This window comes from Mustelus asterias, chromosome 21 (genome assembly GCF_964213995.1).
Source record: "Mustelus asterias chromosome 21, sMusAst1.hap1.1, whole genome shotgun sequence".
Taxonomy (NCBI): domain Eukaryota; kingdom Metazoa; phylum Chordata; class Chondrichthyes; order Carcharhiniformes; family Triakidae; genus Mustelus; species Mustelus asterias.
The window spans coordinates 81304549-81323187 of record NC_135821.1 but is presented as its reverse complement, the minus strand read 5'-3'; the positions used below and the strand labels follow the sequence as shown (position 1 = coordinate 81323187).

The window sequence follows — 18639 nt, the reverse complement described above, 5'->3', positions numbered from 1 at the left end:
GTGATATAGTTGAAACTGACATACTCACCCAGTTTCCCTCCCCTTCCTCAATCCCAAAACTAAGAGGTGTGAGCATATGAGGATAGATTGGTGAGGTTGGGACTGTTCTCTTTGGCAAGAAGAAAGCTGAGAGGAGATTTGATCGAGATGTTCAAAATCATGAGGGCACTGGACAGAGCAGTTAGGGAGAAAATGTTCCCCCTCGTAAAGGGGAAGAGAATAAGAGGGCACAGATTTAAAGTGATTTGCAAATGAAGCAAATGTGATGTTGAGAAAAAACGTTTTCACACAGCAAGTGGTTGGGGTCTGGAATGCACTGCTGGAAGTGTCGTGGAGGCAGGTTCAAGCGAAGCATTCAAGGGGGCATTGGATGATTATTTGAACAGAAACAATGTGCAAGGGTGCACGGGTCAAGGCAGGAAAATGGCACTAAGTCATGATGCTGGTTTGGAGAGCTGGTGCAGACACGATGGGCTGAATGGCCTCCTGCACTATAACAATCTTGTAGTTATAGCCAGTGTTTCTGGAATCACCTCAACTTCCCTCACTGTCCTCAGATGCACCTGATCCAGCTGTAGAGACATACTAGCTCGAAGTACAATCAGACTTTCTCATACGCTCTCTTTGCCAATTTACCCATCCAATATCGCAACTACCTCCTCAGTAAGGATGGTTTTACAAACATTCCGTTTACCTCAACTGCTGACATTCGGCCCCACACTGGCTGCTTTCCCCATTAAGAGTTTTAACAACACCAGTTTAAAGTCCAACAGGTTTATTTGGTAGCAAATACCATTAGCTTTCGGAGCGCTGTTCCTTCGTCAGATGGAGTGGAAATTTCCGTCATGCCTGCAGATTTCCACTCCATTTGCTACCAAATAAACCTGTTGGACTTTAACCTGGTGTTGTTAAAACTCTTACTGTGTTCACCCCAGTCCAAAGCCGGCATCTCCACATCATGCCTTCCCCATGGCCAGAGGGTTATTGACATCCTGATTGGCAACCTGCCGGCATCTCCCATTGGACGGATGAGTCGTCGGTCTCTGATTGGACGAATGAGCAGCCGGTCTCTGATTGGTGGATGAGCCGTCGGTCCCTGATTGGTGGATGAGCCGCCGACCTCCCGCTCTCTGATTGGTGAATCGGTTGCCGGTTTCTGATTGGCGGATGAGGAGCAGACGTTCCGACGTCGGTTTGGCGCGCAAACGGTGTGCGCATGCGCGGGTCCCGGGGACAAAGGCGGGAGGCGGCGGGAGCGGAGAGTCTGAGAGTCGGAGTGACGGGAAGCCGAGCCCCAGGCCAGCCGCAGGCATGACGGACAAAGAAGGTAATGGAGAAGATGGCGACGCGGCTCCGGTAGCCAAAGACCTCCATCTTGATTTGTATTTCAGATTAACCGGCGGACATGTTGTGGAGTCGCGGCTGTGGCCTTGTTCCCGGGCGGGCGGCTCCTGCGGCCTCGCCGCTCTCCCCATCCCGGGCAGACCCCGGGCCCGCTGGGCCACGGGCCGCCCGGTGGTGCCGCTCTGTCTGTGGGGAACATTGGGCCCCGCTCTCCGCCGGGTGTTTTGTTTGACGGACCAGGCTGTGAACTGGAGCCGGCTTTCGGGCCGCTGTGTTCGGAGCCGGCTCCCCGCTCCCTCTCCCCAATCTTGCCGATTGCCGCTTTCTGCAAAGGGAAATTGCAGCCAGTGTGCGGAGGGTGAAGTTCCGCAAATTACCAGCTTGTTCCTGGATTATTGCAGCGGTTCTGTTCATTGTGGCTTGTTGGTGAACGCACTGGAGTGATAACTGATTATACATTTTGATTTGGTGAAAACCTTATTTGTATCTTGGCCACCCTCTTGGAAATTATTTAGTCAGCCGTGCAGCAGAATGTGCTTTCAAATTTGAATATCGTTTTATGATCTGACTCTTCACTCTGCAAGTTTTGGCCTTGCTGCCTAGTTGACGTTTGGAAATGGGCACACGTTTGCCTTCTGGCAGTCGGGCCATTTGTCACTTATCCAGTGTCTTGGACCACCAGACTGGCTAATTAAATGTACGATTAACAATTTAATAAACCATTTTAAATTTGTAGCCCACTTGCTAGAATAGTATTTGAATGTATTTACTATTGTATTTAAAACTAGCTCTAGGATTAATTGCAGATAGCTGTGTTGCTGTTTTTTAATTTTTTTGTGTTGATGCAAAAATAATTATTTGTATGAAGGTTTAGAAATAAACGTTTCCCCCCAGCCAATCTGTGCCTTCCTCCTTAGTTAGGAGTTGGATGATGCTGTCCAGTGTCCCTCTGTTCAAGCCATCAGCATTTGATAAATGTGGAAAGGAACACCATGCCTAGCAGCTTTCTTGTTTCCTCATAGTCCCAGGTGATATAGTTGAAACTGACATACTCACCCAGTTTCCCTCCCCTTCCTCAATCCCAAAACTAAGAGGTGTGAGCACGGATATTGGTCTTCAATATCAGTCAAATTCTTGTGCTCCAGATACTGGGCCTTAGCGACACTATATTTTAAGGGGATGTGAGAAAATCAATTACAATGTACATATATAATGTATGCAAGGTACTCTGTCCTGTAATTTATGTAAATTTGTGTCCCTGTAAACTGCATGTACTATTGTCAGAATGTTCAGATTATTTTTCTTTAATTTTGCACCTCTAGCATCAGATGCCCATTATGATGTTACACCTGTGACGTCACACACCCACTGTTCTTCATTACTGACGGCCGCCTCACCTGTGCAGTCCACTCATCTCGACACGACGCCAGCCATTTGTCATGAATGGAAACGAGGAAAAAAAAGTACCTTGTATATATTATACAAAATAACGGATGGTCAGGAGATGAATTAGAGACGTGCATGGGATACACCATTACATTTTGGCCTTGTATATTCACTAGTGGCTATAACATGAAGTGCTCACAGTCCCAATCTGACCAAAGCCAAAAACACATCTGTAATTCACCTCATGCCATTGATTATTTGTTTTAAAGTAAAATGTAGCACAGCTGCAAATGTACTTAAATGCTTTTCAATGTGTAAAGTCTACTGTTCTACATCTCCCCTTAAAATTAAGTGTTTTTTAAATTTGTCACGTGGCCCTCTCCAATTTGACTTATGTAAGTGACTCGAACAAGAGCAAGGATATTAATTTTTAGACCTCATGTTCACAAACACTCTAGGTCGTCTATCCTTTGTACAGATTAATCGGGCTAGAGACAGTAATGTCTTCATTCACTGTTATTGATGAAACATCAATTAAGATATAGTAGCGCACATTGCTTTAAGGTTTAATGTCTTAATGAGTAATTGTGAAGGTAGCTTCTCCAAACTAGTTCACTACCGGGTCTTGAAGATAACAAACGGTCTTTTTCCTTGAGTCATGATATCTCTACACCACTTTCTTCGTGTGTTCCTGCGAGATGTAACAATCTGATTTTTATGACCACTCAGTTGCTCAAACTGATTACCAAACAAACAGATGAGAAGCCTCATGCCTATTCATGAAAAGCTGTTTCTTCCTGTTATTCCTTTTCCTGAGCTAGAGCTTTTCTGTACCGTTGCATGTTATTACCTTTAGCCCTTGCATTATCGTTTGTCATGAAATTTCTGTTTTAAAAGCTTATATCAATCTTAGTGTGTTAAGCTCAGTGTTTAATCCCCTTGCTTATTTATTAATGTATACCTATCTTTACAGTTCAATGTCCTTGGTCAGGAAATGTACGCCTTTTCAATATTATCAGCAGCATTGCAGGGGAAACAACTTTTTGAGAACTGCTTAAGCAATTCTGTCCATGTTGCTGTAAATAAAGTAATGTAAAAACATCACTAGTTCAGCCATTTACTGCATAATCTAGGCTGCACTTAATTGTAATATTGTACTGAAGGAGTGCTGCATTGGAATGGCTGTCCTTTGGAGGAGAAATTAAACTGAAGTCCAGTTAGGCTAGGATGCATTAGATCCAATGTTGGTGCTGAAAGCAACAACAGTCTCTTGAGCTTTTCAGCCAATTAATGTGGTTTGTTTCTTGGCTGTATATACATACCTTTCAAAAATGTTTAATCTGAGTTGAAATTTTCAACTGATCTTACAAATAAAACAGGACTCGCTACAAATCCTTTGGGTCACCACTAGTTACATCTGCCAATTGGAATTGCTGTTATTGCTATTCTCTGTTCTATCTCCTCAGCAATTCTGTACCCATTTCAATATGTTGCTTCCAATTCCATGTACACTCATTTTTGACATATATCTCTATGAAGCCTTTATTGACTTCCTTCTGAAAGTTGATACCATTCCGTATCTGCCACATCAGTTAACTTTGCAAAAAAAATCATTATTTCTTAACCGTAACATGCTCATTACAAATCCATTCGTTTTAGTTTATACCTCTGGTTGAAGCATTTCTGTTCAGTCTTTCCTTGGTTTCCTTAACCAACATAAAATAGTAATCATGGTGCCCTACCTAAACTAAAAATACTTGTGCCCTTACTCAGTCTGTATCCCCTCTTCCCTCCCCATTCATGTACCCATCCAGATGCCTCTTAAATGTTGCTAATGTGCCTGCTTCCATCAATACCTCTGGCAGTGCGTTCCAGGCACCCATCCCTCTCCTCTCCCCATAGACTTTATCCTCTCACCTTGAACCTGTGCCCCCTTGTAATTGACATTTCCACCCTGGGAAAAAGCCTCTGACTATCCACCCTGATAGCTGATTCTTACTGTTTTATGGCATTTTGGAGATTTGTTAATCTAATGATAGGCATGCAAAGTAGTAAAGTGAATAGAAATTTACTTTGCGTTAATTTTATTTGCGTTAATCACAAAAATAAAATTGCCACTGGCAGGTGGGAATTAAACTTTGGCCCAGTGGCAAAATAGAAATATCTTGAATAATGTTGTGTTGCACTTACGTATACTATTAATGACAAGTTGTGCATTTGCAGCAGCCTTTGATGATGCTGTGGAAGAACGTGTCATTAATGAAGAATACAAGATCTGGAAGAAAAACACTCCTTTTTTGTATGACTTGGTTATGACTCATGCACTGGAATGGCCAAGTCTGACTGCCCAGTGGTTACCTGATGTTTCTAGGTATGGATGGAAGATGGGTAATTAAAATAAATGTCTATGTTTTGCTTGCTAAACGATGTTGTCTACAACGTGTGTATTAAAATTATATTTCGAGCTAAAGGAATGCCTGTATAAAAGGTATCTAATTTTTTTTTGTGATTTGTAACTGAGTAATAGTTTAAGGTGGGGAAAAGTTTTGTTCATCATAGGCAATCTATCCACAGCATTCCCTTGCTCTATTTTTAATAGCCCGTGAATCCTGTCTGTTGTCAAGAATTCATCTGATTCCTCTTTACAACACATTAAGGTTCCTTGTTCCGCCACTTGTGACAGTTGCTTCCTAGAATCATAGAGTGCAGAAGAGGTCCTTTGGCCCATTGAGTCTGCACTGACCCACGAGAAACACCTGAACTCCCACCTATTCCCATCTGCCAGCACTTGGCACATCACAAAGAAAATTACAGCACAGGAGCAGGTCCTTTGGCCCTCCAAGCCTGCACCGATCATGCTGCCTGACTTAACTAAAACCCCCTACGCTTCCAGGGACCATATCCCTCTATTGCCATCTCATTCATGTACTTGTCAAGATGCCCCATAAAAGTCACTATCGTATCCGCTTCCACTACCTCCCCCGGCAACGAGTTCCAGGCACCCACCACTCTGTAAAAAATCTGCCTTGTACATCTCCTTTAAAACTTGCCACTTGCATCTTAAACCTATGCCCCCTAGTAATTGACTCTTCCACACTGGGAAAAAGCTTCTGACTATCCACTCTGTCCATGCCTCTCATCATCTTGTAGACTTCTATCAGGTCTCCCCTCAACCTCCGTCGCTCCAGTGAGAACAAACCAAGTTTCTTCAACCTCTCCTCATAGCTAATGCCCTCCATACCAAACAACATCCTGGTAAATCTTTTCTGTACCCTCTCCAAAGCCTCCACATCCTTCTGGTAGTGTGGCGACCAGAATTGAACACTATATTCCAAGTGCGGCCTCATTAAGGTTCTTTTCTATAAAGCGTCAACATGACTTGCCAATTTTTAAACTCAATATCCCGGCTGATGAAGGCAAGCATGCCGTATGCCTTCTTGACTACCTTCTCCACCTGCATTGCCACTTTTAGTGACCTGTGTACCTGTACATCCAGATCCCTTTGCCTATCAATACTCTTAAGGGTTCTGCCATTTACTGTATATTTCCTATCTGTATTAGACCTTCCAAAATGCATTACCCCACATTTGTCCAGATTAAACTCCATCTGCCATCTCTCCGTCCAAGTCTCCAACTGATCTATATCCTGCTGTATCCTCTGATGGTCCTCATCACTATCCGCAAATCCACCAACCTTTGTGTTGTCCGCAAATTTACTAATCAATCCAGTTACATTTTCCTCCAAATCATATATATTACAAACAGCAAAAGTCCCAGCACTGATCCCTGAGGAACACAGCCCTCCATTCAGAAACGCACCCTTCCACTGCTACCCTCTTGTCTTCTTTGACCGAGCCAGTTTTGTATCCATTCAAGGCTATGGGCCAAGTGCTCATTCAGGTACTTTTTTAAAGGATATGAGGCAACCTGCCACTCCCACCCTCCCAGGCAGTGCATTCCAGACTGCCACCATCCTCTAGGTTTAAAAAAACGTTTTTCCTCACATCCCCCCCCCCCCCCCCCTAAGCCTCCTGCCCCTTACCTTGGACCTATGTCCCCTCGTGACTGACCCTTCACCTGAGGGGAACAGCTGCTCCCTATCTGCTCTGTCCATGTCTCCCATATTCTTGTACACCTCAATCAGGTCGCCCCTCAAATCATATTTGTTCCAATGAAAACCCAAGCCTATCCAACTTCTCCATAACTGAAATGTTCCATCCCAGGCAGTATTCTGGTGAATCTCCTCTGCACCCCCTCCAATGCAATCACATCCTTCTGATGATGTGGCAGCCAGAACTGCACACAGTATTCCAGTTGTGGCCTCACCAAAGTTTTATGGCAACATGACTTCCCTGCTTTTGTAATCAGTGCCTCGATTGATAAAGGCAAGTGTCCTATATACCTTTTCCACCACCCTACTAACATGCTCTTCCGCTTTCAGAGATCTGTGGACAAATGCACCAAGGTCCCTTTGCCCCACAGAACTTCCTAGTGTTATGCCATTCATTGAATACTTTCTTGTTAAATTAGTCCTTCCAAAGTGTACCACCTTACTTTTCGGGGTTAAATTCCATCTGCCACTTATCTGCCCATTTGACCATTTCATCTATATCATGTAGCCCAAGGCAGTCCCGCCTCACTGTTAACCACCTGTCCAGTCTTCAAATTTACTAATCCTACCCCCGACATAGTCATCAATGTCGCTTATTTAGAACATAGAAAAAATACAGCACAAACAGGCCCTTCGGCCCACAAGTTGCACCGGTCATGTCCCTACCTACCTAGGCTTATATATAGGCTTACCTATAACCCTCAATCCTATTAAGTTCCATGTACTCATCCAGAAGTCTCTTAAAAGACCCTATCGAGTTTGCCTCCATCACCACTGACGGCAGCCGATTCCACTCACCCACCACCCTCTGAGTGAGAAACTTACCCCTGACATCTCCTCTGTACCTACTCCCCAGCACCTTAAACCTGTGTCCTCTCGTAGCAGCCATTTCAGCCCTGGGAAAAAGCCTCTGAGAATCCACCCGATCTATACCTCTCAACATCTTGTACACCTCTATCAGGTCACCTCTCATCCTTTAAATGATGAATAATAGGGGACCCAATGCAGATCCGTGTGGTACCCCACTGGACACTGGCTCCCAATCACCTAAAGCGGCCTCTTGTCATCACCCTGTCTCCTACAACTGAGCCAATTTTGAAATCAATTTGTCAAATTACCCTGTATTTCACATGCATTTACCTTCTTTACAAGTCTCCCATGTGGGACCTTGTCAAAGACTTTGCAGAAATCCATATAAACTACATCAACTGTACCATCTTCATCCACACACCTGGTCACCTCCTCAAAAAATTCAATCAAATTTATTAGGCATGACCTTTCTCTGACTTAGCCATGCTGACTATCCCTGATCAAGCCTTGCCCCTCCAAGTGGAGATCGATGCTCTCCTTCAAGAGTTTCTCCAATAGTTTCCCTACCCTGACGTGAGACTCACTGAACTGTGGTCCCCTAGTTTATCACTACACCCCTTCTCAAATAGCGGAACCACATTAGCTGTTCTCCAGTCGTCTGGTACCTTCCCTGTCGTGATGTGGAGATGCCGGCGTTGGACTGGGGTAAACACAGTAAGAAGTTTAACAACACCAGGTTAAAGTCCAACAGGTTTATTTGGTAGCAAAAGGTGTGGCTTTTGCTACCAAATAAACCTGTTGGACTTTAACCTGGTGTTGTTAAACTTCTTACCTTCCCTGTGGCCAGAGAGAAATTTAAAATTTGGGTCAGAGCCCCTGCAATCTCCTCCCTCGCCTCCCACAGCAACCTAAGGTACAATTCATCTGGACATTTATTTTGTCCTCGGTTTGTAAAACTGACTCCTTGTGCTGAAATTCTGTACTTTATTCATTCATGGGATGTGGGCATCGCTGGGCCAGCATTTATTGTCCATCTCTAATTGCCTTTGAGCTGAGTGACTTGCTAGTTCATTTCAGAGGGCAGTTTTAACAGTCAGCCACTCGTTTCGACTCGCAACATTATCTCAATTCTCTCTCCATAGATGCTGTCAGACCTGCTGAGATTTTCCAGCATTTTCTGTTTTTGTCTCTGACTCCAGCATCCGCAGTATTTTAGCTTTTATCTATGAGTTCCTCGTGTAGGCTATCCTTGCCCCTCTGATCTTTCCAGTCTATATGTAGATTAAAATCCCCCATGGTTATTGCTGTCCCTAGATCACAAGCACCCAACATTTCTTGCATGCTTTGTCCTACTGGACGAGGTTTATCTCTACAACCCTTCTTAAATAGCGGAACCACGTTAACTGTTCTCCAGTCGCCTGGCTCCCCATATTGACTATGCAGAGCCTCCTTCATTGTCGTACTTATGTTGTTGGTGCCTACATGGACACAGCACTGGGTTTTCCCCCTCCCACTACATGTTCTTTTTCCAACCCTGAGCAGATGTCCCGAACCCTGACACCAGGTAGGCAACACAGGAGACACACATACACACACATCTGTCCTGTCATCCTTAATGTCTCTAACTATTTAATTATTTTAATAATTGCCCTTGTTATGTATTAACCTAGTTACTCATATACTGTTTTAAACTTAGGAATAGAATATACCTTGACCACTTAGCAAACAGCTGACTCCTTCTGTAGTACTAAGAACCAACTCCTGTGGGCTGACTCAGGAAAAGCAACCCCCTTTGCTTAACTCCCTCACTTGCCCAACTCCGCATTCTCGATCAAAGTCGCACTCCTGGAACATTTCACACCTACCCTGTCAAGACCCCTCAGAATCTTGATACATTTCAATAAGGTCACCTTATTCTCCTAACCTCCTCTTACGATAGCCCCTTAGTTCCAAGCAACATCTTTGTGAGCCTACTCTGAATTCCCTCTAGTGCAAGCATAATTCCTCAAATAAGGAGGTCAAAACTGTATCCAGTTGTTATCAACACCCTGTATAGTTGTGGCAAGATTTCCCTACTTTTGCAGTCCATTACTCTTGTAAAGGTCAGCATTCCACTTATCCAATTACTTGATGTACCTACATGCCAGTTTTTTTGTGATAAAGATAGCCAAATCACTCAATTGCAGCATTCTGTAGTCTGTTCAATTTTTCTATTCCTACAATAGTGACTAAACTCACATTTTCCTACATATGGCATCTGCCAGATTTTTGTTCTTAACCTATCTATACCTCACAATTTTGTTTCTCACCTAACTATATTGTCAGCAAATTTTGGCTAAAATACATTCATCCTAGTCATTAATTTTATGAACACCTTGGCACTCCACTAGTTAGTTTGCAAATCTGAAAATGGCCCATATATCCTGACAATTTCCTGTTAATTAGCCAATCCTCCATCCATGTTGATAAATTACCCCTAACACCATGAGCTTGACAACATGCAGATAATTTCATTCCCGCTCTGGTATGAGGTAGATAATTCACATCAACCAAATCTCTATAAACATAGCAGGAGTGGGCTATTCATCCCCTCGAACCAGCTGTGCTTGAGGAGCTGAGTACCAAGACTGTAGACAATTACAGCAAGACTTCTTTACTTGCAATGAAGGCCAACAAACTATTTGTCTTTCTAATTGCTTGCTGCACCTGCATGCTAGCTTTAAGTGATTCACGGAAATCCTTTGGACATGAACACTCCCCAACCTCTCAGCATTTGAGAAATACTCAGCATTTCTGCTTTTTTACCAAGGTGGATAACTGCATACTTATTAACATTCTATCTGACGTGTTCTTTCCCATTCGCAGCCTTTCCAAATCCCTGTGCACCCTCCTTAGGACTTGTATTCCCACCTAGTTTTGTCATCTACAAATGTGAATATATTACATTTGGTCCCCGCATCCAATCTCTTTATGTAGATAGTGAACATGTGTTGCCCTGGCATTGATCCTTCCGCTACCCTACTCGGAACAGCCTGCCATCTTGAGAATTACCTGTTTGTTCCCACTCTGTTTTCTGTCTGTGAACTTTTCTGAATCCGTACCAGGATATGACCGAATTCTATATGCTCTAATCTGTTTGGGAGTTTATCAGAAGTCGTCTTCCCCAGAAAGAAGTGCAGGCTGGGCATTGAATTTATCCAAGACTGAGTTAGATTTTTGATGAACGAGGGAATCCAGATTTGAGGAGCAGACAGAAAAGTGGAATTGAGACCACAACCAGATTGGCCATGATCGAATTGAATGGTGGAGTAGGCTTGAAGGGCCCAGTAGCTTACTGCTCCTAAGTCCAATATTTGCCACCTTTTGAGTTGTCATTTTTTTTTTGTGGGAAAATTCCTGCTTGTACTGTCACCATGAGCTGTTTTCCTTGAGTCCACTTTGCAGTCCTTATCCATTTCTTGTCATTCCTCAGTCTTGTTTTGTAGATCTGTTCTTTTCCTGAACATTTCAGCTTTTATATGCTTTCTCTTAACTCCTAATGCCTTCCACAACTTAGTAATACCACCATGGCATACTAACAGACGTCACCAGAATAATACTGAGGTTGAAAGGGTTACATTCAGGACAGATTAGATAAACTAGGCTTATGTTTCCTTCAGCGTAGAAAATTAAGATGTAATCTAATTGAGGTACTCAAGATGATTAATGAATTTGACGAGTAGATAGAGGCAAGACATGGAGTTCAGAGCATGGGGGCATAATCTTTACAATTAGAGGTAGGCTGTTCACTGGCAATATTGGAAAGCACTTCAAACAAGGGTAGTAGAAATCTTTCCCCAAAAACTGATGGGAGGGGTTGGTGCTGAATGCTTCAATCAAAAATTTCAATATTGAGTGATAGATTATTTGTTAGGCAAGGGTTATTGGGATCAAGGTGGGTAAATGGAAGTTGGGCACAGGTCAGGTTGTAATCATAGAATCTATGATTGCAATTGGCCTGTACCTGACTTCTAACAGGTGGCCATTCAGCCCATCTTTGGAAACTGAGGGGCAATTTAGCATAGCCAATCCACCTAACCTGCACGTCTTTGAACTGTGGGAGGAAACCGGAAGAAACCCACGCAGACATGGGGAGAACATGCAAAATCCACACAATCACCCAAGGCCGGATCGAAATCGGGTGCCTGACGCTGAGGCAGCAATGCTAATCACTGTACTGCCTTAATTAAAAAGCACAGAAGACTCGATGCTGACTGTCTTACTCTTATTCCTGTGTTATTCTGTCCCTGTGCTATTTCAAAGATAAATTCCTTTTGTATCTGAAGAACTATCCCTTTGATACTGTCCGATTTTCCTTTCAGCATTTGTTCCAATTTTTTCATTCTCTTGCATGCTGTTACGCCCTTAAAACCAGCTTGTTTAAAATTTAGCAGAAAAACTGAAAAGTCTGTAAATACTTAGCAAAGTCTGGCAGCATCTGAGTTAGTATTTTAGTTATATGACCTTTCATAAGAACTCGAGTATTTCTAGCATTTTCTGTCTTTATTACAGACTTCCAGCATTTACGGTATTTTGCTTGTGTGCTTAAAATTTATCTTTTGGTTCCACGGTACTTTCTTTTCCTGAGAGCCTGAGTAAATGGGTTATTTACGAGGATCTACTTATAGTCACCTGGAAAAAGCAGAATCTGGTAAGGAAATAGGCTGGGTTTTTTCTTTTGCCCCTCACAGGCAAATCAAAATACTACCACCCAGGAAGTCCCCTCAACATCCTGCACAACGTTCGAATGCTGCTCTCCAATTAGAACCCTGTGTTTACATTGCTGTTATTTTACCTGCACATCTCCATATGCTTGGATGTTTCTGTGTAACTCCCATGTCCAGCCTGAGAGCTGGATTTTGGGCAACCTTGGGAAGGGGTTATGAGCCTCAGGCAGACCACTTGCATAATTCCACATTTTCCAGGAATCAGTTGATGACATTAAGCAAAATCTTCCTGTACCTTGATTCAGACCTGAGTGTTTTGCAGCTCCTGTTCTTGCATTTGTTGCCATGACATTTTAATGCATTTAGTTTTGTGCCACTAGTATGAATATTGCTGTTGTGATCTCTACATTTAAGAAAGGATATATTTGCATTGGATGCAGTGCAGCTAAGGTCCACTGGACTGGTCCCTGGGATGAGGGAGTTGCTCTGTGATGAGATGCTAAGGAAATTGGACTTCAGTTCTGTGGAGTTTAAAATAATGAAGGGTAATCATTTTGAAACCTACAAGTGGCTTGATACGAGAGATGCTGAGAGATTGTTTCTATTGGTTGCATGATTAAACAGTCTCAGGATAAGGGCCGATCCTTTAGGACTGTGGTGAGGAGAAATTATTTAATTTAGAGTTGTGCGGGTTGTGCATCCATCGCTAAATAAACAAGGGGCTGAAAGGTTATTGGGGTAGGTGGGAATTTGGAGTGAGTTGCAATCAGATCAGTCATGATCTTATTGGATGGTGGATCAGGCTTGAGAGGCCCAATGGCCAATCCTGCCCCCAAGTCCTATGTTTACCACTTTTCACATTGTCATTTCTAGTGGGGAAGATTCCTCTCTCTGCACTGTCTAAATGTGCTGCTTTCCTTTTGATTCTACTTTGCGGTCTTTGTCCATTTCTTGCCATTCCTCAGTTTCCTGAAGATTTAAGCTTTTCATATGCTTTTATTTGACTCAAAGCTGCTCTAGTTGATTCATATGTATGAATATATTTGAGGCTCGGTTAGACAGATTTTTGATATCTTGGAATTAAAGAATATGGGGAGTAGGTAGGAAAATTAAGTCCAAAGTCCAAGATTAGCAATGATTGTATTGAATGGTAGAGCAGGCTTGACCTGCCATATGGTCCACTCCTGTTTCTTGTATCCTTGAGAATTGTATCTTGCTCAAGGAGAGCAGGTATAAATGTCCTTTAATAATGTTCTCTTTTTCTTTGCAGACTATATAATATGTGATTGAATAATCTAGTAACATAATGTTTAATGATCTGCAGACCTGAGGGGAAGGACTACAGTGTTCACAGGCTGGTGTTGGGAACCCATACATCCGATGAGCAAAACCATCTGGTCATAGCCAGTGTTCAACTACCAAATGATGATGCACAATTTGATGCTTCGCACTATGATAGTGAGAAGGGAGGTAAGTGCATAGTGTTTTATGGCTTGTAGACCAACAATATTCTAGTTTGTTGCTTAAATTTATATACCTACACAATCCTGGAATTGGGCTCTCGGAATGTGTGTGGGTAAATGTTTGCAGATATGCGACTTTCATATTCACTGTTTTCAAAATAAAGCCCAAATATTCATACTACTTAGGCTTCCAAAGACCATGTTGTCTTCCTGATTGTGTATTATGTGCAGTAAGGTGTAAAGGATCCCACTCCTTGCACACAACTTTGTCACCCATAGAATGTGGTTTCACAAACTGGCACCGTACTGCCTTACTATTCAGCTAGTATCCACAAACATGCATTTGGGTAACCAAGGTTATTTGATTGTACTGAGGTATCCCAATGCTATGTGTGCTTTCAGAAGTTTGATTTGGTGGGGAGGGGGTGTTTCAAACAAACAGGAAGTCATAACATGCTAATTACAACACATTAGATCCTTCCCACTTTTCCCTCTGTTTCAGGATTCTATTGAAAGCTTGTTTGCCTTTTGTAGTCTAACATACATACTGGACTGTTCACAACCCTGAAAAGGAGGTATAGTATTGTTTGTGCAAGGTTTTTTGTTCTTTCAAAGGATGTGGACATCGCTGGCTAGGCCAGCACTTATTGCCCAATCCTAGTTGCCCGTTAGAAGGTAGTGGTGAGCTGCCTTTTTGAAGGCAGCCTGTGTATATAGTAGGTACACACAGTGCTATTGAGTGGCAATTTCAGGATTTTGACCCAGCAACAATTAAAGAACAGTGATAAATTTCCAAGTCAAGCTGAAGTGTGACTTGGAAGGGAACTTGCAGATGATGGTGTTCCCATGCATCCTCTACCCTTGTCCTTCCAGGTGGTAGCGATCTCGGGCTTGGAAGCTGCTGTCAATTCCTCATTTAAAAATTGAATTTAAACTTCCAAGACATTCTCATGGTAAAAATAAATACACATGACATGTGTCTTTGATTTAATAACTGTCTGTTAGTTTGCTTTGTTAACAGATTGCCACTGTGAAACATATTTGTAAATTGTTTCTGTTGCAGAATTTGGTGGATTTGGTTCTGTTAGTGGAAAAATAGAGATTGAAATAAAAATAAACCATGAAGGGGAAGTAAATCGTGCCCGCTACATGCCTCAGAATCCTTGTATTATTGCTACAAAAACTCCCTCCAGTGATGTGTTGGTCTTTGATTATACCAAGCATCCTTCCAAACCAGGTAAGCAGCATTAACTTTGAATCTGGTGTGGAGGTAATACACTATTAATTAGCTCACCTTTTCTTATATTTAGATTAAATTTTTGTAAACTTTATTTTGCCAGTATCATGCTTGTGAAAGAGGAACAACATATAATTTATCGAGCACTAGCAGTTTTGCTTTTTAACTGTTAGGTAGTGTTTCTCCCAAATGACTACAAGTTGAACTGGCAGATGACAGTTAATAGTCCTGCTTTCTTGTGTCCTGTCCCTCACAAAGAGCTATGTAGACAGTTCTCAGATCTAGCATTTGAAACAATCTGCAGAAAATTCACACATTTGTGACTCAAACAAAAAATAGAAAAATGTGCATATTTTATGAGCCATTTTTCATTTTAAAGCTATAATGAAACACCGTTGCCCGTGTTTTAGTCATTTATGGCACAGAGGAGGCCATTTCACCTACCAAGTCCATGGCAACTCCAAACGGAGCAGTCTATTCAGTCCAATTTCCCTTTCAATCCCTGTAACCCTGTCCAGTTCCCTTTTGTAATCATTTGTTTCTGCTTCCATTGGCCTCTAGGGCTGAGAGTTCCAGGCCATTACCGCATACAGAATTTAAATAAAAAATCTTCCCCTCAATTCTTCCTGAATCTTTCTTTTCTACAACCTTAAATGTGTCCCACAGTCCTTGCACTGTAAGTTAATAGGAAGAGTTTTTCCATGACTTTCTAAACCTGTCTTAATCTTGTATACCTTAAATTTAGTCTGTCGCCTTTGGTCAAAGGAGAACCGCCCCAGCCTTCACAAATTAGTCGTGTAACTAAAGCGCTCAATCCTGATATTCTGGTACATGTCTGCACACTCAAGTTGGTGACCAGAACTAGACACCATAGTCTAGTTTTATTTGATTTATTATTGTCACATGTAATAACATACAGTGAAAAATAGTTTCCTGCGCGCTATACAGACAAAGCATAGAGAAGGAAAGGAGTGCAGAATGTAGTGTTACAGTCATAGCTCGGGTGTAGAGAAAGATCAACTTAATGTGAGGTAGGTCCATTTAAAAGCCTGACAGCAGCAGGGAAGAAGCTGTTCTTGAGTCGGTTGGTACGTGTCCTCAGTCTTTTGTATCTTTTTCCTGGTGGAAGAGAGAATGTTTGGGGTGCGTGGGGTCCTTAATTATGCTAGCTGCTTTTCCGAGGCAGCAGGAAGTGTAGACAGAATCAGTGAATGAGAGGCTGGTTTGCGTGATGGATTGGGCTTCATTCACAACCTTTTGTAGTTGGGGCCTAACCAGAGTTTTATGAAGGATCAACATTACCTCCCTGCTTTTGCATTCCGTGCCTCTAGTTATGAAGGCTAAGATTCCATGTTTTGCTAACCACTCTGTATATCCTGCCACTATCAACGATTGGAATGCATGCATCCCTAGTTCCCTCTGTTCCTCATACTTTCTAGAACTGTGCTGTTAAGTCTACATTGCCTGACTCATCCTTCTGCCAAAAGAATCACCCAGACTTCTCCTGTATTAGATTCCATTGGCTGCATGTCTGCCAGTTCTGATAGCCTGTCTGTTTTGTTGGAGGTGATTTGTATCATCCTTGCTTTTTGCCACTCCCCCAAATTTGATATAATTGGCAAATTTAGAAATTTTATTCCACATTCCATGAGCCAGTTAATTTATGTTTCTAAAACGAATGTATTTAGCACTGACACTGGCAACACCACTGTCCACCATTTTCCAGACCAAGAAATAACTATCTATCATTAATGGTTACTTTCTGTCCTTGAGCCTGTTTTTTTTTTATCCAGTTGGACACTGACCCTCATGTCAAGGTTCTCAATTTCGTTACTTGGCCTTTTTATGCTTTTTTAAAATCCACATAGACAACATCACCATGTTCGCTTTATCAGCCACCCCTGGTACTTCAATGAAAAATGTATTTAAATTAATCACATATGACCTATCTTTACAAATCCACACTGGCAATCCTTAATTCAAACATCCCCAAATTTTTCGCTCCCCCACCCCAGCCAATATGGATTCCAAAACCCCCTCACTGATAAACTGTCTTGCGGGTACTAGGATTGTCCCTATAACCTTCCTTAAAAGGGTGTCATATTTGGCATTCTCCATCCTCTGGCCCCTCCCCCAACATCTAGGGAAGATTAAGGTCAGCCTTTTTCTACCTCCACCCTCACTACTTTTAGCAACCTGGGATGGGATGCAGTAAGGCCCTTTGGCCTGTCTTGTCTGTGCTAGCCATAGAATTCCACAGTGCTGAAGAAAAACTGACAGTTTTCCCTGTCAGTCTCTGGTTCCATATTTACCCTGGCTAGAACTGAACCATTCTCATTGCATTGAAATTAACTAGCTTCCAATTCAGATGTTCTCTATTAGATTATTCCTTGATCTTCTCCATTAATAGTCTAAGCCTTGGTTGCAATAATAACTCTTACACAAATGTTCTACCACAGACACTTGGTCCACTTTGCCCATCTCATTTCCCATCACCAGGTCCAGGAATGCCTCTGAGCAAGTTTCAGAAATTTCTCCCGTCCTTGCCATTTACCATTGACTGAGATGGTAATTAAAGTCCCCCAGTATCAGCACTCTATAGTTCTTGCATACCTGTGATTTCCCTGCAGATTTGTTCTCTATATCTTTCTCGCTATTTGGAGGCCTATAGAATACCCCATGTAGCCTGATCTTTTATTATGCTGTGGAGATGCCGGCGTTGGACTGGGGTAAACACAGTAAGAAGTTTAACAACACCAGGTTAAATAGGTTAAACAGGTTTAACCTGGTACTTCCATCAGGTGAGTCACCTGATGAAGGGGCAGTGCTCCGAAAGCTCGTGCTACCAAATAAACCTGTTGGGACTTTAACCTAGTGTTGTGAGACTTCTTACTATTTCATTCTTATTCATCTTATTATGGTAATACTGTTCAACATTCAATTTGTGCACTTTGTTTCTCTTTTCTTCTCTTTTCTATACCCATGTTGGAGCCCCCTCCCAATTTCATTTAAACCCTCCCCAACCACAGTAGTGAACCTCTGAGGTAATTGCATCTCAACAAGACTGGGACAAACTGGTCCCTTTTGATTAGGTGCCTCCTGTTTGTGAACTGGTCCTAGTATCCCACGAATGTGAAGTCCTCTTGCACTGTGCTTTGAGCCACGCATTGACCCATCCTCCTTTATTTCTACTCTGGCTAGTGTGCATCACTAAAATAATCCAGAGATTACTCCCCACAATCCTACTTTTCAACTTTCTCTCTAGCTCTTGCAAATCTGACCTTTGGGACCTCTGATCGCTCTCTCTCTTGCTGGAGCGAATGCAGAGGGGATTAAGATGATGTATGGTGTGTTTGTCTTTATCATTCAGGTCATGTTGCATTTGTATAGAACTTGGGCCACATTTGGAATATTGTGTACAGTTCTGGTCACCACACTACCAGAGGATGTGGAGGCTTTGGAGAGGGTACAGAAAAAGTTTACCAGGATGTTGCGTAGTTTGGAGGGTATTAACAATGAGGAGAGATTGGACAAACTTGTTTGTTTCCACTTGAATATCGGAGGCTGAGGGGCGACCTAATT

At 42.5% G+C, this 18639-nt stretch overlaps 1 protein-coding gene across 3 annotated transcripts in view; it reads left to right on the top strand.

Annotated features, from left to right (window-relative positions):
• The first annotated feature begins 1189 nt into the window (after nt 1–1189).
• Nucleotides 1190–18639, top strand: part of rbbp4 (retinoblastoma binding protein 4) — a 61599-nt gene continuing 44149 nt past the window's right edge. The window contains exons 1-5 of one of the 3 annotated variants that reach the window (XM_078238363.1): nt 1190–1327; nt 2667–2807; nt 4954–5101; nt 13682–13827; nt 14884–15057. In XM_078238363.1, the coding sequence (XP_078094489.1) occupies nt 1312–1327; nt 2667–2807; nt 4954–5101; nt 13682–13827; nt 14884–15057 (625 nt within the window). In that variant the 5' untranslated portion in view covers nt 1190–1311. The remainder of the gene's footprint in view (nt 1328–2666; nt 2808–4953; nt 5102–13681; nt 13828–14883; nt 15058–18639) is intronic. The other 2 variants (XM_078238364.1, XM_078238365.1) reach the window with 2 other exon arrangements.